The sequence below is a fragment of the Pieris brassicae genome, chromosome 2 (assembly GCF_905147105.1).
Source record: "Pieris brassicae chromosome 2, ilPieBrab1.1, whole genome shotgun sequence".
NCBI classification, from domain to species: Eukaryota; Metazoa; Arthropoda; class Insecta; order Lepidoptera; family Pieridae; genus Pieris; species Pieris brassicae.
In genome coordinates, this window is record NC_059666.1 from 19,175,802 (window position 1) to 19,197,630 (window position 21,829).

The window sequence follows — 21,829 nt, forward strand, 5'->3', positions numbered from 1 at the left end:
CTTGTCCATAAAATTATTCCTCTATCCTAACTTAACCTAACTCAGGTGAGGAGGATATTTTATAATATGATGATACATTTCTGCGAGTATTTTAACAGGTATTTAGCGTTTCTTTGCCTATTCAATCTGCGCCTTTTCTTCCTTTATGCTTAAAGCAGACCGTGTTTTCACCAGTAAATTTTCCTTCTTGTACGGTGTCAAGAAACAGTAAATTAAATTGAAATGGTCACATAAAAACTTCTTATCACTTTTACTTGACACAGACGGTTGATCCCCGCCAATTATCTATGACAATATACACAATAGCAACGTTTCGATATTTCTAGGAAAAAAATTAAATCAAACAGAGAATTGTAATATTTTTTCCTATAGCCGCTTTTTTCATAGAAATATAATCATTACCTATTTAAACGAACCTATCGATTGTACGATGGATGAATAAATTCTCACTTTTTTATAAACCCAACAAGTTCTTTTAGAATTACTTATAACGGAAAGTTTACTGTTACGTACTCTCCTTATATTTTGTGCGTTGACAGGCGATCTAACAAAAAACCATTTAACGTAGAGGCACATTTTAAGTTTCTTTCAATATTCAGTTAAATCAGGCATATCGAAAAAGGGAAAAAACTGAAAAAGGTATTACCTTTCAGGCATTTTAAATGCTCCGTTTAAAGTATTTTGCTTCGGAAAAAAATATTTTTCCTTTCTCTACAAGCTACAAGGTAAACCTCATTCGAAACTCGTAACTTTATTAAGTCTTTGATATTTAATATTTGCGAAAAAAAATGCCTAAAGAGCTAAGTTCAAAAGATGTTTTCTGAACCTATGACTTAAGTTGTCATAAAGAGTAGTTGTTAATCGTATAACAGTAATGCTGTTTTTAACGAATGCTATGGTGTCTGTACGTATTATATAATTTTACCTACCGGTTATGTGAAAGAGACTAGTCTTCTACGAAATCTTTTCCTGAAGTCATTAATTATTATATTAGCATCTGATCTAGTCTCATTAGTATGCCTAGATAACTGATAATATTATTCCTTTAATTAAAGTTAATAAAGTACTTACGGGTCACTTATATAGTATTTTTATATCGATTGATAATAACGTATTAATGTTTTGACTGTCATAATTATTATTTATGTGTCATATTATTTAAGAATACTTTTAGTAATATTCTGTAATAATCGTTAAAACCTTTATTTACTTAAGAAACCTAGAAAAAAAAAGGTTTTTACTATTCGACGCTTATTTATTTATAATGATTTTTATTAGTCTTGGATGTTTAACGAAACGGTAGCGCCTAGGCGTGTGAAGCTAACGTAAAGAAGCAAATAGTCCGTGGCCTCTATTGAACTATACGTGTAATAATCTATTTTTTAATTTCTATGGTCATAGTTAATACAAAGAATTTCAATACATTAAGCATTGTTTCCCCGGTCTTTGCAATGGATGCGTGACCAACCTAACAGACTTTCCTTGATTGATCGTTTTTAATTTACTAGAGTAATGTAATTACTAATTATGGATAGAATTCAAACTAACGTATTTCCATTTTTTCAGATGGATCCGTAAATGGAGGGATGTCATATAGCACGGAGTACCGAGAAGTAGGCATATTACTGATCTTCACATATGTCATCAAATAAATTATAGATACGAATAAAAATTGTAGCTAGGCACCAACTATCTGATCACAATATACAACATAATGAGCTTAAAAACTCCTTTTATAAGAAATTCTGGGAATAAACAGCCGGTGGTAAATGAATTCCTTTGTAAAAAACTAAGTTAAAACGTAGATAAAATTACGTTGTATAGGAAATATAAAGTGAGGACTATATATATTTTTTGTGTGCTGCCCGTTTTTTTACTTTGAAAGACATTTTTCGTGAAAATTTATTAAAACATCTGTTTGAAAAAATGATAAATAAATCCCTGTTAATCTGCATAATAAACAGCGTGTTAACTTAATACAATATCATTTAATAAACGCCGCGTAAAGTTTTAGGTTTTTGGTCTTTACCTATTTTGCTTTTATAGAGCAAAAAGTATATTTTTACATAAAAATATAATTTTGGGAAGCATGAGGTCAGCCGCTAAAGCTACCGTTTTAGTTTTTATTTGTTTAAGCATTGAGAACCCTAAAACTTTTAAGATTTTAAAACATAACATACAAACATAAAATATTTATTTTTTAACAGTACGTTAAGCCAAATTCAACAAAACAATGAATGCGACCCTCATTATTCAAGAGTATTTAAGCATCTATTTCACGCACACTTAAAACTGCATTAAGCTATTAATCACAACCACCATTAACGCAAACATAGAATTGGGCCCTCAGTTGCATGTACTGGCATTTGGCAGTTTTCCCACGACACTATCCGATTCACACCAGAGACGATTTTGGCAAAACGTTTTAAAAACTCGGATGGGAAAAAAACTTTTATTGCATGTAATCAAAATTACAACTTAAAATTAAACTAACAATGAATAGTTTCAGTATCTACGATACGTTTACAGTTTTATTCGAAGCACTGCTATTTAATTTTAATATTATACCAAGCGTTTGATTTAAATTAAATTCTTCGCATTGTTATTAATATTTGATTCGTAGGTGGAATGGGGAATATTATGGAAACAAAACTCTGATTAATACGTGAAATTATTATTTTTTTGGGGAAATCTTGAAAATTTATTTATCTGATAGCATTAAAATCGTAGTAGGAATTCTTTATTACTAATTATTGTTTATATGTCTAAGAGAACACATTTTCCATTACAGTCATATTTACTTATATTTAATAATTGCGTAATATTTATATTTACTGAAATATTTAGGAACTGAAATGGTATATTGCCTTACATAAGCATTAATAATCCATATATTATCCCCAACCTACATTTGTCATTATCGTGATTTTACTTTCATGAAACATAGTGGCTGAAGCGTACCGTTATGATTTATTTTACAGACGCATTTTGTATTAATCAGCTGTTTAAGTCGGAACAACAGAAATTATGCTCTAGTAATTGCTAGCAACCGTAATCTCAAAATCGATCTCCAGGACATTAATTATTCAACGTGTGTCAAAATCACTTTCGATTTCTCACTATCATGGAACGACAAATTTTAAAAAATATACATTGTATTTTCAGTTGTTATTTTCACTACACTTCTAAAAATATCTAATGAAAATAAAAACTTAATTTCAAGGCATACCAGCTATATACATAAACATTATTAAAGACATATATAAGAAGAGTCCCAGTAAAGTAAAAGTAGACAGATTTGGACCAAAATTTTGTATTAAAAAAGAAGTAACATAAGGAGTGATGGAAGATCTTAACACTGCCAGCAAATAATAGGACTATAAATACTTCAAAAACAAAAGTTACAACAAATAACAACATTTACCCTATTATGCTTAAAGGAAAAGCCATCGAGTATGCAGACAGCTATACTTATCTTAGTAAACCAGATTTATTTAGAAAATAATGACACGACAAAGAACTGGAGCTTAAAAGAAATCCCCAAAGGTAAGCTCCCACTGACACTAAAGAAAAAGGTGGTGGATTCCCGCTTGCTGCCTTTTTATACATGTGTAGCACAAACTTGGGTTTGGAACTTGGAAACTTGGATCAAAAACAAAACAAAAGCCCAGATATGATCGTTCCAGCGTGAGTTATTGGGAGTATTCCCGGAATTCAATTACGCGACAAATATAAAAGTGAAATTATTCGCAAAAATAATTGATGCTAAGCGACATGCCCTAAAACTTAAATGGAGATTGGCAGACCAAGTAGTCCGTTATACAGATGACAAATGTAATGTAATGTATGGCCCATTTTAGGGTTGCCATTATAGTTTTGATGTTAGTGTCTAGTTGTGGATGATATATATGGATCTTACATGGAAAGTGCATAATTTTAAATGTTGTGACATGGAGCGCCTTTTTTATTTTAATTATTGTCCGTTTTTCACTTTCATATGAAATGAAGGGTGAGGGTCGCTTTTAGGACGGGGACCAGATGAATAGAAAAGTATTTTTTTAATACAGTTGTTCAAAATGTGGTTTATTTCAGGGACGTATAGCGTTCGAGATGTGGGCTATTACACACTCGTGATTTTTCTTTACCCTTTACAACAAAAGCATTGTAGAAGTTTTTATAAGAATTCAGATTTTTCGCGACACTTATTGAAAAAGGTGATACTTTAGCTTGGGGTTGTGATCAGATAGTATATACTATATACTCATACCTGTTGAACTGAAATAAATGTAAAAAAAATCAAATTTCTATGACTGAAAAATTCTTCTCTATATTTGGATCGTTGAAGCCTACGTAGTTGTGCCAACCCGAATTTATGTATTTCATTTAATGAAAATTATTATAGACAAAATATTTTTATTTACCCTACATCCTGTTTTTCCTCGATGTATCCTCTCTACACATAATTTGGTAATATTTTTACTTACTTTTAAATAAAACATGCGACATGTGAAAATTATATTTTAGGTCATTGGTTTTTCATACATATATACTAACTGGCCATGTCTGGTTTGACCAATATATGATAACAAAAATTAAAATTAATTTTCCGTATTCGTCAGTGTGAAGACAATAACATTGTTACTTGCCGGACAATTTCACTAATTAATATATATAAGGGCTTATGTCGCCTGATGAGAAGTCAACCCTCGGTTTGATTATAGTAAAAACTATACTTGCTACTTATAATCTTCGTATGTCAATATTGTTATTGTGATGGGATCATCCGGATCCGTTAAAATATATCGGGTCCTCCAACAGGCCTTCTTTTTCTTTTATTTTTGGGGTAATTGATCACCTTACCAAACAGTGCCTGTTGTTATAGCAACCCGAATTTGTGATAAACAACTTTCATAAAACTTTGTGTTCGAACTAACTACATAGTCGAACGGCAGTCGTGAGAACGAGTGACAAATGAAAGGTTTGCAAGTTTAAAGTGCTAATGATGCACTATTACTATCGAATAAAACCGCTACTATTAACAGTTTTAACTGATTCGACTTTGACGTTGTAAGGTAATAAGCTCTGTGATATAATATAATAACAATGGCAGCGACAGTAACGCCATTGCTCTGACATACTATATACATATCCAGTATTTAAAAAAATTAATTCCAAAGAGAATATTTCTAAAAGTTTACACTTGAAGAAAATTTAATTATATTTTAGGCTTTGGATTGTTTTAGAATAAGAACGAAATTACCTTTCGTTCAATTTATTAGACATGCTGAGTAATTTAAACAGTTTAGCAGTCAATTGAAAGTTAAATCCTCTTAACCTCTTCCGATTAAAAGTTAGTTGAGGATTATGGATTTTTTTTTAGTGATGTCCCTTTTACACCATTACATGGTTTCACAGTAATATTAAATAAATATAGCATATTTTATGCCCTAAGAATGAATAATACAGGCTGAATGTTGCTCAAAACTTGGTATAGTTATAAATACTGTGACGGAATTCGTTTAGAATGAAGATAAAAATCCTTAGTGTTTATTATGCTTGGCTTACATTTGTTTTTTGTTTGTCTTAATCGACATTGTACGGTTCCTGGGTCAACAGGATGCTTTTAATAATAGAGATTTATTGATTTACTCTATATTTACCACTCGCGTGTTACAATAGAATATGATCGAAATAATGACGTGCTAATTGCTAAGTACCGAATGAATACAATTTAACAGTCAAAGCTGGCTATGGCTATGCTCTCGGGGTGTAACTCCCATGATTTAGTTAATCGCTATGAACGAATAACGTATGTAGAAGAGAGTGCATGCATCGGGCTATACTCTCGGGACGTAGCTCCGACAATTTGGGAAATCGTCACGCTTATAAGTGATCGAAATGTACATTCATGGCACGTACAAACTAGGAATTTGTCATGATTGTAAAAGAGCAAAAATGTACGAACCTTGGTACGTACATAGGGATCATCACGCTTATAATTCTAAGATAGCCTAAGTGAGCACAATGTACAGCCTTGGCTCGTACAGACATATTAATGTAATTTTTTTATAAATATGAAATATATTAAAATTAATACAAAATGACTAATGACTTACAAGGTTTTAAGATCACCATTATTTCTTTTAATATTTCCCATATCTTTAAAAATAAATAAACGTGACAAAATGTATCCCATACTTTTTAGCTTTAGGCGTTTTTTTTTCATTTTTAAGTATTGAATCCAAATTTTTTAAAAGTTAAAAAAACATTGTATGATTTCTAGTAAATATATGTATAAAAGTTAGTTTTATTAAAAGAACAAATCGTGACAACACGTATTTGGTTTTTAGTTGCGACTAAGAAGTTAAATTCAAAATTAAATTTGGTAAATTCAAAATAAATAGCTTTATAAAAGCAACTACCCCATAAGGAGACTTTAAAGAAAACAAAAACGCATTAATCTAGTCGGAACTTTACAATGAATGCTTGGGACTTTCAAATCGCGGTTATTTATGTAACGATAGTGTCCCCAGAGAAAAATGAGTTTAAATCGGTGAACCCCTCACTTCGCAGTCGCGATCTATTAAATTAAAGCAATTTATACGTCAACTTATAGCAACCCCAGCTATGAGCCGCAATGCGCAACAAGGGCTGTTCACGCTTTTACGGAAATAACAAAGGTTGCGATACGGAATGAGTAAAAATATTTTTATCGATATTATAGTTGGACGCTAGCAAAGTTTTTCCCCAGTCAGCCACCCCCTATGGGGTGATGCGGTACATAGGGGAGTTGACAAGATTATCAATAACATAAACGATCGAGTGTTTAGTTCTTAGGGTCACTTCGATGTTTAATGACAGCCAAAGTTACTATAGTCTAAGGTCATTGAACTATCCCAAATATGATGAACTGATGACCGTTAGAATAATGTGATAAGGAAAATTAACGTCCAAAAGTAGTAGGAAATCTTTCGATATAGTCGACAACGAGAATATATAAGTTGTATAAATATTTCATTCAATAAAAGCGCAATTGTTTATTACAGGAGTTGGTACACAGTAATTCTATTAAGTACTTTCAACATATTTGCCGATATCCTATTCGATATAACTTACGAGAAAATTAGAGAAGTAAGCAAATGTTTATTACATGTTTTAAATCAATTTCAAAGTATTTGCTATGTATAGACCAACTATTGTTGTACCAATATTCTCTATTATTATATATGTATAAATCTGACCGCCTTAAAACGAGAACCATCTTAATATATAAAATAAAATTGAGTTTGTTCGAAAACTGATAACTCTAGAACAAATGGATTTATATAGTTTTTGTATTAGTACCCGTCCGAATAGAATAACTATATTAGAACATTGGAAATTGACGAAAATATAAAGTAAATTAAAATAAACTTTTCCATTACAAAATGTTTATGGTTTTGGTAACTGTCAAACATTTAATGTTCTTCCCGTCTGATCAACAAGATAACTCTTTAGTAGTCGCTGTTAAAGGACGTCCCTCACGTGTAACAAGAGTGTCAGATTGGCCGCCAATTCACAAAAACAAATGACAAATGATAGCAATATACTACATTAGGTTACCAAAGAGTTTTAAAATTAAAATTCAAAAAGTTTTCATTAGCAATGTTTCTAATTGGCCAATTCTAAACATTTTCAGTGTTACCCATGTATTCCAGTCGAATCAAGGCGCGTGGGTATAAATATTTAATAAGCCTACTTCAGTACTATCGCTCGCGCTTCACCTGCCTTCATCTTTATCAATCTTGGCAATATTACCCTCTTACATTTCATCGATCCCCGAGAGTTCAACCAAATAATTGGAAACTCTCTAGTTTTATAAGTACAGATTACAAGTAATTTATTTTTATTCTTTAGCAAATTCTGTTAATGTATATATTTTCATTGACAAGACGAATAACAGAACAGTAGGTCTGTTTCGAGTAATGTGATTTTTATTATCTCTCAACGGTTGTAGTAATAGTGGCGAATGCATTGAATGGATATTTTGGCAAAAGTGAGTCATAAAATTTGGCGCCGTCTGGTCGCGTCTTCCGAACTAGAATGTGTCTGTTATCTACCAGTTTATACTGACCCTCGTTCGAATAGGGTTAACATATAGCAGCTGCTTATCTTATATATTTACTATAAACCTTTTGCATACCTTAGGAAATTTGTTGTCAAAGTTTCCATAGAAATCTATTATCCGACATCGTTCTGAAATTGGATGGTCTCTTGATGAATCCATCAACATCGTTTAGTTTGACGTTTTGCATTATTATAATTAAATATGGAAGCGACAAATGTTGTAAATATAGGAACCAACATTTGGCTATTTTAAGACGGCAATGAGGTTACTTATTACAGGCCAACTCATACTAATCTAAGAAATGAACTTAAAACTATGGAAAAACAAAACAAACCCTACGTATATTCTATCCATTAATAATAATAATAAATCCGAGATGCAGCTGTCTCTTTCTTGTTCATGCAAACGGAGGCTTCGGTAGCGAGTGATAGCACGATTCGAAGCGAATACGATTTCCTCTAAAAGTTTCCAACCCTAGCCCACGATAGATGCGATTTCTGGATGTCAACTCACGTAAGTTGTTGGGAGGGGTCTTCCTAAAATGAACACTTGAATTTGTTTAAGAAATGTTCCCGCCACGAAATTTGTTGGATGATTTGCCAGTTTATTTTGTGAACAACATTTTTATTCGCTTTTGGCGCGTTTCGTTGGGCGGGAAAACAAAATACTATTCTGAACTGCATTAATAAATTTTTACTAGTAACATCAAGTGAGAATTATAAGCGTATCTTTAAACAAACCGTGAATTATGATATGTAGTTCCTGTTAATCGTCATTTTAAACCGACTATACGGGCATGCGGACTTATAATTGTTTTATGAATAGGACTAACATAAGATAAGAAATGATTATAATTGTAGGCAGAGAATGATGTAGACCAGTTTCTTAGTTAATGTAATATAGAAGGTTATAAGATAAATTTGACAATTCGATTGACCCTTTTGACTTACTCTATTGCTTTTCAATATATTATTATTATTATTTAATATAGGTAACTAACAGCTTTTATAAAATGACATAGCTAGCATGTACATTTACAAAAGTTAAGAAAGAATTGCCGTAAGCTGCCTATCCTTGTAAAAAAATTAAGTAATATTAAATACATAACAGTAGGTACAAAAGATATATGTAGTAGTATATTTTTATGGCAATGCACGATACTAGGTTAATTAATTTCCTAATAATTATAATAATCATTATTATGGTTCCGTATAAAATTGATGGGTTTATTACTATTAAATCCCAGTATTTGTAGGAAGCAGCATCATCTTGCAATGCGATTACCAAACGTAATAAAGCAGGTGCCATGCAAAGTCGTTGCCACATTTGGCAAGAAATTGGCCCTATTTGCCTAATTACGCCGCGTAAACTAAAGTCAATTTCACCATAATTTGTTAATGAAGATTATTATTTGATCGAGGATTTATATTTATGTATGGTGTCCGACATCGAGGATTCGTTAAGTCTTGAAAGTTAAAGAGGACAAAAATCCTGTTATTAGAGAAACGGCTCCACTGCAGTCAAATACAACGTACAATCACAGGTTCCACTCTCTCAATTTGAAAGATTTACTACCTTGCGTTATGAAGAGCTTGTAAAAAAGTTATTAAAATTTAAAAAGCATAATGAAAACATAATGATCACAACAGAAGATATAGAAGAAGTACAAAATTAAGACTTTGAAACAGATTCCTTAAAAAAAGAAGACGCTAAATCCATTTTTAGATTCTTATTATTATTATTCTTAGAGAGAATTGGGTTCTCGGGCTGGGATCAATCTTTAACAACGACCAAAGGGGTTAAAAAGAGTTGAAGAATTTTAAAATGCAGATATCGTATTGATAAAACCGCAAAATTTACCACTTCGAAAGTGGATCCTTGGACGAATTGGTGCACCTCGAGTTTATAGTGTTAAAAACGGAAATAATGTAAAAGGATCTAGATCTAATCTTTGCTATCTCCCAATAATCAAGGTTAAATGCATAAATGAATTGAATATAGATAACATCATAAAAATTTTCGATTGTCTATTTTTATTTTTTTTATAATTTGGATGAACTCGTATAAAATGTAGTACAAAAATAGTTAAAGTATATATGGGATTGCAAAGTTCTCTATCTTTTAAAAGGTCATTTGGTGGGCGTATATCTTCATTATCCAACATTTGTATTAAAGCGTTCTTGCAGAAATCAGGGACTATTCATATCCAAATTCATTTAGGTAAGCAGAAATAACCACTTTCTTGGAAATATGTTAAGGCGGTCTTATACACCGAGTTAATGTATACAAGTCATAAGGCTTCCCGAAGTTGAATTACAGTACGCAGTTGTCGCAGAGGAGTTACTCTATGTAAGGGAAAATCCTTCTCATTTAATTTTCTGTTTCGCCTCTCGTGACGTATATAAGTAGGTGGTACTTTATGTTTTTTCACGGGAAATAAATAAATATATACTTGAAATAGATAAAATAAATATTTTTTATTAAAAACCGTGTTATATTTAGAAGTGAATAAAATAATTATAGTATTTCAGTGAAAATGTAGGGCTTACTCGTTCTAACGCTTCAACACAATAGATGCTCACTTCGCTTTGAGTTTCTCTGCTTCGTTTCCCCTAATCACCAACGTTATATATATTAAAAATGCAACCACAACTTCAAAGCTTCAAAGAATTTTTGAATTGGAAAGCTAATGAATACAACGACAATTGGCTATAAAAATCTAACGGTTCTAAAATAAAAACTTTTTAAGAACGAGATTTAAATTTACTGAAATTTTGTTCAGTGTCGCCTACCCCCAGCAGAGTCCGTATTCGGAATAAGAAGTCGAAGTGAGCTGGTAATTCGTCAGGTTAGTAAAAAAGAGTTTATTAACTCCAACTCGAGTCGATGTTTATTTAATTATTTTTATTTCACTTTAATTGTGATCGATGTTAAGGGTTCTATTGATTCACATTATTTAATATTTTATCTTTATAATCAGTTTAATTTAATTTAAATAGTATATCTTTTATAATTTTTTAAGTTAAATTTACATCTAGAAATCGTGCATAGAGAAAGGGTTATATTTCAAAAAACTTCGATACGAGTGCGTACTTGTATATACGTAGTCCAGCCAAGTTCTGTTATAAATGAAAATTCCTTTTTTTTAATGAAGTAATGTAATATTATTAAAATTATACCTACATTTATAAATGTCTCAGTTAAAAAATAAAAAAAATATTCCTTTCGAAATGGCCACCTTTGGCTTTTATACAGACCTATAATCTGTTTGGCAAAGAATCTATGGATTTACGCACTGATTCCAAGATAAATTTTGCGAAATTTGGAACACCAAAGATTTCAAGCCGGGCTTGGGAAGTTCGTGCCGTATGACCAGCTAAAGAATCCAGCTGGAAAGTCCACGGTATAAGGTCGAGCCAAAGCTTTAAGCGAAAGGATAGTCTTTGTATAGAAACTTAATATAAAAGCTTTAGTTATTGTCCTTTGACGTCGAAATAAAGGATTATGAAATGGTTTTCAATATAGCACAGCTAAAATTGACTGTTTTTTGTGATTTTTACGCAAAAAATAATTAATATAGTTTTTCATATGAAACACTGAGACTTAGAAGTGAAGCCTTCACATATTTATAACCGTATTGTCCCGCTTTGCTATCTTCTTTTAGTGCATCTCCATTACTGAGGTCGACAGTTTTGAAGCGTGTCTTGTCCTATACCACATGCACCAACTCTTCCACAGTCGTAATACCCGTCCGCCCTTCTGAACGTTGCAAAGCCATGGCTTCTTCCTTCTACCAACAAGGCGTTTAATTTAATTGCTTAATGTTCTGCATCCTGCAACTTCTCGTTAGAGACCCAGCTTATACGAAGCATGCGACGCTAGCACCACATCTCAAATGCTTCTAAATGTGATCTATGTTATTTAATCGTAAATATTGAAACGCCACCAGCGCTAAAAATACTAACTATATATACTACGAAATAAGATGCAATGTCAGGTTTCAAGAATGGTGATTGGAGGAATGCTACAAGTAGTCAATGTATATATCGACTTTAAATACTTGCTTTATTTTGCTTCTTCGGAAAAACTGTTGGAGCGAGTCAACTGTGCCTGGGTAGAAGAGCTTTCAAGTGGCACTTGTGCAGTGAAACATATTAACTGAGAGCTAGATCTGGTTAGAGATTCAATCGGATCCTCTCGATCCTTTATGAAAATCTGTAACAGTGATATCCCATATCGCTTACCCCAGGGTCGTAACAAAGTCGTATAGCACTATTACGACTGTAACTGTAACATAAAATGTTTGGTCATTTTTCTGTAACTTTTTTTTTTAATTTTTCCATTTTTTTTTAACTACCACGAATATTGTTAGTTACACTCGTCAACTTATTTTTAATTTACTGAAATAGATAACAACAATAAAGGTAGTTTTACTTTAGATTGTAATTCTACCAAATAATTATAAAAGTTAATGCGACAGTTTAATTACAAATAAATATACGTGTAACTTTTTTTATTAATTTTGAAAACAAACCTTTTGTTGATTACAACGAAAATTTCAGAAGGGTTTTGCGTTCCCGTTAAACATTTTCAAGTTAATATTGCATTCAATTACTACGAAGGTTGGTATGGTTTAATGATATAATTTTTAGGCGCATTTACTTTTTTTACTACAACTTTCTTGAAATTCATTATTCAAAAATTATTTATAGTACTCAATAAACAATATGAATCCTTACAAATTACCTATCGTTGTAGAATATGCGTCATACACTTCGATATGCCACTGAACATTCGCGAAGTTTATCTATCTTACATTTTGAGTTATATAGTATCAATTTATAAAAACCTACAAAATATGAAGCACTATTACAAGATGTAATACAGGATAATACATTGCTGTATAAAACTGTGTCGCGCATATGTGCCAAACTAAAATTCAAATATTGTCCTGATCAGCCTGGAATATTTATGAGGCTATAAATTGTTTAAGGTGACTAATATTACGGAAGTATGAATAATGCAGTGTGGTCTTGTAAATGCTCTGGATATTCTGTTAAATTCTCAAGCGAGTTCGATGTAAAGGCGGTTTCAGACTAGCATATTTTTCTGCGCGTATACGGTCGTTTCAGAACACGCGCGCAATACGCGCTTCAAAAAACCGTAACGTGACGGACGCGCGTAAACTGGCATATTTCAGCGTGTTTTCTCGAAACAACCAAATCAACATGGATTCTAACGAAGAAACATTGCTATTTGCTTATACGAGAAAGAAGCGCGAGAGTTGAGCGTGTGCCAAAAGGCGCGCCTTTACGTTGCGCTTCCAAAGACGAGCTTATACGGGTGTGAAAAACGCAAGTCAGAAGTTAAGTAGGTAAGTTAAGACATACCTAGTAATCATTTATATTATTTATATCATAATAATATTATGTATATCATTTCAGTTAATCCGTCGACATTGTTAAGTAAGTAATTTCATAGCTTATTTAAAATAATAAGCTATTCAAAACAAGTTGAAGTACAATTTTTTTAAGCTGTTCATCGCATTGCAACAAGTTGGTTTAATTTGAGTAATACTGACTGAGGTTGAAATGTTGGTGTGTTGTCTTCATACGGAATAAATAATGATTCTTAAATTATTTATATTTCTGATTAAGCTTACTTCAGTTGTTAGTATTTTATATATTGGGAATGATGACTTTTAGGTTCGGTGAACCTTGAAGGTAGTCAAAATCTAGAACTAAACATACGTCAACATGTACACGTCACAACAAAAGCTCATCGCAATTACAACTGCGCCAACTCATGTCCGTACTAGATGTATCTTACCGTTTAAGAAATCTGTTTGAATTCACTATTTTACGAAAATAAACCTTAATGATAAACAACAAATGATTTAGGCCAAAACGAAATTTGAATGTAGACGACAATCTAAGTCGCCCGACTTTATTACTTGTAATTCTCAACTTCACAGAGTCCCTGACAACAACTAGACGCAAAACAAGTCAACTCGCTGAACAGATGATCAGTATGTCGAGAAGTACGAAAAAGCTATCACCGTTCTAGTTAAGAAATCCAAGCATATATTGCAATTACGTATTGAGAAGCGACATTAGCTTATACAGTCAAAGATCTGGCATCAAGACATACTCAGAACTTAGTTTCGCTCGTCGAACATGGAACGTGGTATTCCAGAATTCAAAACCTAAAACTTGCTATCAACTATTAAGCAACTCGGTTCTTCTTATCATAAAGACATAACTGATACTGATATTGTCACCTGGACTAAAATTGCTAAGACAAACAACACGTCCTCCCGATCGCCCACCATGCTAGTGTAACACTAAGTTTACCCAGAATACGAGATAGTTTTTTTTACCAGAACCCACAACTTTAATAGAAAGGCGTATTAAAGAACTTTAATAGAAAGGATACTAGTCACCGGGTTATCGGCGAACAAAGACTCCCATATTCGTTGACGAACACATAGCCCTGGCAATCAAGAGGACATACGAAGCCTAGAATTTCTGATAAAAGATTAAAACGGACGAGTTTTTATATGCAAAGTACACAAATTCCCAATACACATATGTAAAAGACGAGGACACCTTGAATAAGCTAAGTTAAACCTAATATATTATAACTTTTTTTACATGCCTAGATTCATGTTAAAAATGTTTACTTAAAATAGTTTACGGCAACAAGTCGTATAATTATAATATTATGTTCTTACATAAGAAATTGGCGTTTTATATGGGAGGAACGAAAAGTAGATTATTTAAATAGAATAATATAATTAATCATAGCTCTCTATGCATATTGCCATCTTATAGGTAGTTCATTAATCCCTTTACTAAAAAAAACATGCGGACGGGAATCAATAATGTTTGAAAACGGTCTAAAAAATGGTAATTTGTTGGAGCAAGGTCCGGAGAGTACGGTGAATGTCTTAGACGTTCCAATTGAAGCTCCTCTAATTTTGGTAGCAGTCAACAGACTGCTTCACCACAACGCTAGACAACAGTCTAGCGTTGTCGTGAAGTCGCAGTAGCCTAGAGCGTAGCGTTGTCGATTTGCTTCAAGTGGATTAATACAGTTTTATCACTAACACCGCAGCCTGCAGCTAATTTAGATCCGCTTCCACAATATCCTTCAATTATTCGTTATCAACATTAGTCTCCGGCCGTCCACGGTGCTTGGTCTGCAGGTTCTAAATTTCCAGGACTAAAACGTTGGAACCATCAACAACATCTTTTGCGACACCGCCGCCGTACACATGATTAATCCTTCGAGCTGTTTCTGCAGCACTGGTGCCACGGTGGAACTCGTACTCGTAAATAACGCGAAATTTCATGTTTTCCATTTTATAAATATATTTACGCATAGAAAAAAATATAAAACGGGAAAATGAAATGAATTGTGGTTTTCGAAAAACAAATGCACGAGCTGTAGAAAAATTTTATTTGGAATTCTTAACCAAAGAGGAGATATTTGATTTGGTCAAAGTGGCCAGTATGACAAAACGCCTATTTCATATGTAAGGACCTAATACATACAAAGATATCAAGCTTGATGATTAACAGAACTAATTTATCCACCTTTACAATTTCCTCTTTATTTGAAATGAATTGCTCGTAAGCACCGCCAACAACTCGTTTAGGCCCAAAGGAAATATAACAAAACAGAGAATATAATTAATTCGAGAAGAGGTTCCAGCTAATACGTTTTGTATTAGCCCATCACTTTAACATCCGGAGCCAAAGTAATTTTAGATTTCGTCGTCACTTTGAGGAATACTCTGTAGCCAACAAATTACAAAGCTATTTAGGCCAGAAATTCTTAAAGGTGGAAGAGCTAACCAGGTGGAGGTGGTGGATATACCGATATATATGTAAACCGAAAAATGGGGCCAGCAGCCATCGCGGTTGGTCTTTTTAAATTTTCAAACTTATGGCAGAGTTGCCCTGTAGACAGATGATTTTAAGAATTAATCACAACCTATTACTTGAGGTATTAAGTTACCACACAGCACATTAAGTGACCATTAAAGCACTAGATGCCTGAGAATGAATGCGTAAAATAGCTCGTATAATAATTATATACGAATACATGAATTCCATCCAAGTATTTAATAATTAAATCAACGCTTATTTAGCATAGTTAATAAGTTATCCACGAATAAAAGGTACAGTTTTACGACAAAATAAGTCATGAAACACCAATTATTGAATACAAGCATTGTGATTGTATTAATGAATTATTTATAGAATATATACAATTATTAAAATATATATTATATTATTTATAATTATTCTCACGTATTTATAATTGTTGACTTCGTAATGTTTTCGACGTAGAAAACAAAATCTCCTAAATTATATAAGTTTAATCTGACAGCTCAAAGTCAATCAGGCCACTTACGTAGACTAACTAACATAACAATACAGAAATAATGTTAGGTAGTTGAAAAACAAAAATTGGAACGGAATTCGATTGTATTTTCTTTTTCGTTTGGCTTTTACTCAGAGTACTTTACACAGACATAAAGTCACTGATTAGATCAAGTCGCCTCACAGCACAGTGACGCGACGTAAAATGCTAATATGTATCACGTTGTAATTTTTTCTCCTTGATTGTGGATGATCAAATTTATTTGATATACATATAAGATATACTAATTGGCTGAAGACATTGAGTTATGATGTGTAGAAAATTTAATAACTGTTACTCTGTAACACACCTACTCGCCCACACCCACGTGCGTGGTTGTGTTTATTCGAACTAAAACAATCGGCATATATTATTGTTTTTTTTAATAAACATTGTTGGCCAAAACCTAAATTAAAATTGTTTGTAGTAATATGCTTAAAAGTTATGAGTATAGTTTTAAACTTTCATCAGGTCGAGGATATAAGAAAAACTATGGAATCTAGAACTTTCCATCTGCTTCCCTGGAGAGGCCACGACCTGGCCAAACCGTAAGAAATCGAAATAGGGTGATTATACAAAATATACAATACACCTTGAGCAACTGATTGTGTAAAAAGATGAAATTTTAAAGATGCTTGAGTTATGTAACCTAACATCAGTTAAGTTACCTACATATATTTTAGTTAATAATTAGAAACGCATACCAAATGTTAGCGATCAACTTACTTATAAGCGTAATTGTTTTAGAGTCGTAACCCTACTAACCCTAATTTAGTTTTAGCCTGTTTGCTGATCTTTTAAACGATTGAAGCCAGTTCACACTTAGGTCCAAACAAAGTGTTTCATTTAATTGGAACATCCCTTGCCTTATGTCCATTGATTTACCGGTTAAGCAATAATTCAATTACTAAATTTCAAAATTCAGTCCCCTTGAAACTAGTCCACATTATGTACTTTGCATCTTAAAATTCTGTCTTTTCGTCACTAAATTTGCTTATGTTCTCCGTTGTTGCTCCTTTTGGAATCACCCAAATCTTTTGACACAAGTAGACGACGTAATCAATATTAGCTTAGAATCGTTTCTTAATATACAGCTTAACTAGCCATCTTTGATCCAAGCATCCCTACCCTACGTCATGGTGGTGCAGGGATTCGCAAAATTTCCAGTTTTCCTATCTTCTGTCCTAGTCCTATAAGGCTTTTTAAGGAAATAGCAAAAAGGTTATCCGAAGTCACAGGAGACCGAAGAGCTAGCAGCCAGCTCGGACAAAGAATTAGTCTAGCTTTTCAAATGTGGAACGCTGCCAGTATCTTCGAAACCTTGCCTAAAGGGAATCCATCTAGTAATATGTTTTAGTTATTATATTATATTTTAAGGTTAGTTATTGTTTTTTGTTATATTAATTTATGTTAGCTATAGGATTATACATATTTTATATATGTGATGTGTCCGTCATATTTCCTTATTGAAGAATCAATAAATAGACTAAATAAATAACTACATCTTTTATTAAAATTATGTAAAATAATTATAAGTAATACATAGCTTCAATCCGGTAAAAAAGTATTGAACTTTTACTAACATGAGTCGCTTTTAATAAATTTTCTAAAAATAATTATATGTATGGACCGTCGTTTTCCACGAAACGCCCGACATTACCCTCTCGTGAATCGTATTAAATGGTGCAGAAATAGATGTTTAATGAAAAGTTTTACCCATTTGCGTATTTAAAGTAGGTCACAATTTTTCTCCGGTAAAGATGATAATTAGGAAGAAAATACTTCATTTATTTTCAATGGGACAAGTATTCAAGTTTATTTTCCTAATTCTCGGGTAATTTAGCAGCAATCCCTTAAAATCCCAAGTCGCGGGTTGCGAGCAGCCCAGCGCATCTTTACCCTCAATATAAGAAATTTGAAAGCGACGGAAAAAGTCCTCGAAGCCACGAAAATATTTTCAGACGTAGGCACTTTCTTCAGCACAGAATAGCATTTCATAGCGTTAATAGAATTGGATTACTTTTTAATAATAATAATAAAGCCTTTTATTTCCAGAAAAGTGACACATAATATACTTGGATTATTTTGCATAAGTATAATATTTTGTTATTTGTGAGTAGTAAATATAGAGTGAAAATATTACCCTCTAACCTGTAGACTCAGGAACCGTACAAACATGTTTAAGTAATAAATTATTTCCCGAATTCCGCCTAAATTACAACATTAAAATGTTATCTATAAATGGTATTTTTATCAGTCGTAAAAAAATTGTCTATAATTATCGTTATCGTCCGAATCAATACGAGATTGTATTCCCTGCTTCCATCTATTTGCAAAAATCTTGAGAAGCTTACCGACCGTTTTAAGAGGCCGGACCAATATCAAGCGTTTTCTATTCTCAAACCGACAGTAGTGATAATTTTTGTATATTTAACATTTGCAAATAAAAATGTAACCTGACATATAATTATTTATGTTAACAACAAAGCGACAAACAAAATTGCTCCCAAAAGCTTCGAGCTTCCTATATTTATTTTATATGGACCACATGATTAGGACAAACACGATACAAATTCTCGTACATACAAAAATAAAGCTGTGCCGTCCCTATAACATGTTGACAAGACCAGCGAAATCAAGTAGATACAATAGACAGTGTTAATACAAAGAACCAAACAATAAAAAAACAATCTACACAAAACAATGTATAAAAAAAAACTATTTCAACCAAGAATTTAAATTATCGGTACTGTGTCCTAATTCTACTCTAAGCTGAGGCCAAAGGACCATAAATATGTCAAAACCCTGTGCAATGTCATTATGGTAGCGACATAATTGGAGAATTTCTACCAACGTTTCTTCGATAATGTGGGATGTGAAAACTTCTTCGATTGTATAAACGACTAACGACTCTAGGCAGTTGTATGCATAGTTAATTATTTTAATAGGAAAGTCGATATTTGCTCTACGAACTCGGAGATTCTAAGTTATAACAATTTAACCTATCCTCATATTTAGTTAAAATTTATTATTTATAATTTTCACTTTAAACTTTCTTTGCACTCCAGCCTTGCTGAATGGGTTAAATACATCGGAGACCAAATACAACTATTGAACGCCAATATGCTTCTAACGAGGCTGGTAAAGATAGTAACTCAACGATCGGTGAGACTCCCTGTTATTCTGGAGAAAAAACCAGAGAGCTTTAAGGATCTTTGTATAATACTATCTACGAGCTTTTTTTATAGAACGGGGGGCAACGGGAGGCTCATCTGATGTTAAGTGTTACCGCCGGCAATGGACACTCTCAATGCCAGAGGGTTGAGCGCGTTGCTGGCCTTTTACTAATTGGTACGCTCTTTTTTTGAAGGACCCTGAGTCGAATTAGTTCGGAAATACTTTAGTGGGTAGCTGGTTCCACATAGTGGTGCGCGGCAAAAACTGCCTTGAATAACGCTCAGTTGTGGAACGGCGGACTTCGACGTGATACAGGTGGAATTTCGTATTCTGCGTCAACGTCCGATGATGAAACTCAGCTGCAGGTATTAATCCGAACAACTCTGAACACTCTCCTCCTCTCCTCTAACTTTTAACTTCTTTATATTTTACTAAATAGTTGTATAATTCCTTTATTAAATCGCAAAAATGGTTCTTAGCTTGAAAAAGATTTATCGGGTAATAAAGGAATTACCCCATACGATAAGTGTTTCAACAATGTTTTTGCTAAATAATAATTTAACTTTGTTGTCATTGCAAAGTTTAAGTTAATAGTTTAAATATAAGAAAACATAGGATTATTACATTTTATGAATAAAGTAGGATTTACTCACAATATTATTCACAATTTAATTTAGTTTTCGCTATTTTAATGTTTAGAAGCAATTATTTTTACAGTGGTCTAATGTACATCTCCTCATTACTTACTGTAGTAATGCACATTACACAATAGTAGCGTTTTGACCAACAATCATATACATTTTGTAACATTGCATCCGTATGATAGACATTAATGACGCTTAATTAAGTCGCTTACTTCGCTCAAAAGCAATGGGATACTGGCGTGAGGTTTACGTGAAATAAAAAAAATAATGTCTGAGCACCTACAACAGCACTGCTTGAAGATACATACGAATATGTCCCCTCTAAATGTAGACAGAACTGAAAAAAAAGTCCAAGTAGTGTTAGTGTTTGCACCTTTGCTTTATGAATAGCAAACACAAAGTTGAGTACTATTATTGTATAAATTATACAATACATTATTATCACATGTTATGTGTTTTTTTTAATCTGATTTTATATACAAGTTATTAATATGAATCAAAATTAACGATGATTAATCTCGTTAGTTTACGATGTTTGAGACTAATAAGCGACATATTGAAGCCCTGTTATTACATCTATAACACATGATTGTTTATTTAGGTGCGTGCTTACTCTTGTAATCAGGACGACCGTATTATAGAGTAAGGAGAATATTTTTGGTATATATAGTAACATGTTAAATTTAAGTTTTTGTTATATACTTAGATATGGAGGAATGCGAGCTGGTTTCGTTACTTTTAAGGGGTACTTAGGCTTCTCTTTATGGATCCCAAGTTGTATAGATTTCTTTAACTGGCTGCATACAGGTTTCATATCATTATATTTTCTTTTAAAAATGAAAGTTTTTAATTACTATCGTTAATTAAATTGCGATATTTTTACTGTATCGGTACTAATTAACTGTTAGAAACTGTTAGGGGACCTTTTGTTGGGAGCCTATTACCAACCTCCAACTGCACCAATTATTCAACCATAACATCGAGTAAAGTCACTTTGACGCTAATGGTATTTTAGTCATCAGTTTTGTATGAAAATTCATACCATGATCTCGTGACCCTAAATTGAACCGTTTTACGGTCGAACTATGAATAATAAGCGATTGATAACGTTAGTATTTGTTAAACTTTTTAGTGTCGAATCAGATACTAGAAATTCTTAGCATTTAAACATTTTTAATTACAATTTTGAAGATATAATTATTTTCGTTAATTACTTTTGAATGTGGTCCATGTATAAGTGCTTTATAAATTAACAAACAAAACAAAATCATATCCAAGGTAATTTGCATTTCGGTATTTATATCCGGTGTTTATCGTGTTTAAGATTCTATATTTATAAGGTTTTATTTTTTATTGATTCTTGTTCATTACAAATGTTATCAAAATCGTATTACTTGTAAAACTTATAGCAGATGACAATTCACCTTGTAAAGAAATTCTTGATTCGGTACACCACCTAGTTTATATGTGT

At 32.5% G+C, this 21,829-nt stretch overlaps 1 protein-coding gene across 2 annotated transcripts in view; it reads left to right on the forward strand.

Annotated features, from left to right (window-relative positions):
* The window catches only part of LOC123720519, a 32,302-nt gene extending 27,940 nt beyond the window's left edge, over positions 1 to 4,362 (forward strand). For both annotated transcript variants that reach the window (XM_045677161.1, XM_045677162.1), the window contains exon 7: positions 1,567 to 4,362. In XM_045677161.1, the coding sequence (XP_045533117.1) occupies positions 1,567 to 1,652 (86 nt within the window). In that variant the 3' untranslated portion in view covers positions 1,653 to 4,362. The remainder of the gene's footprint in view (positions 1 to 1,566) is intronic.
* Positions 4,363 to 21,829: the final 17,467 nt, after the last annotated feature.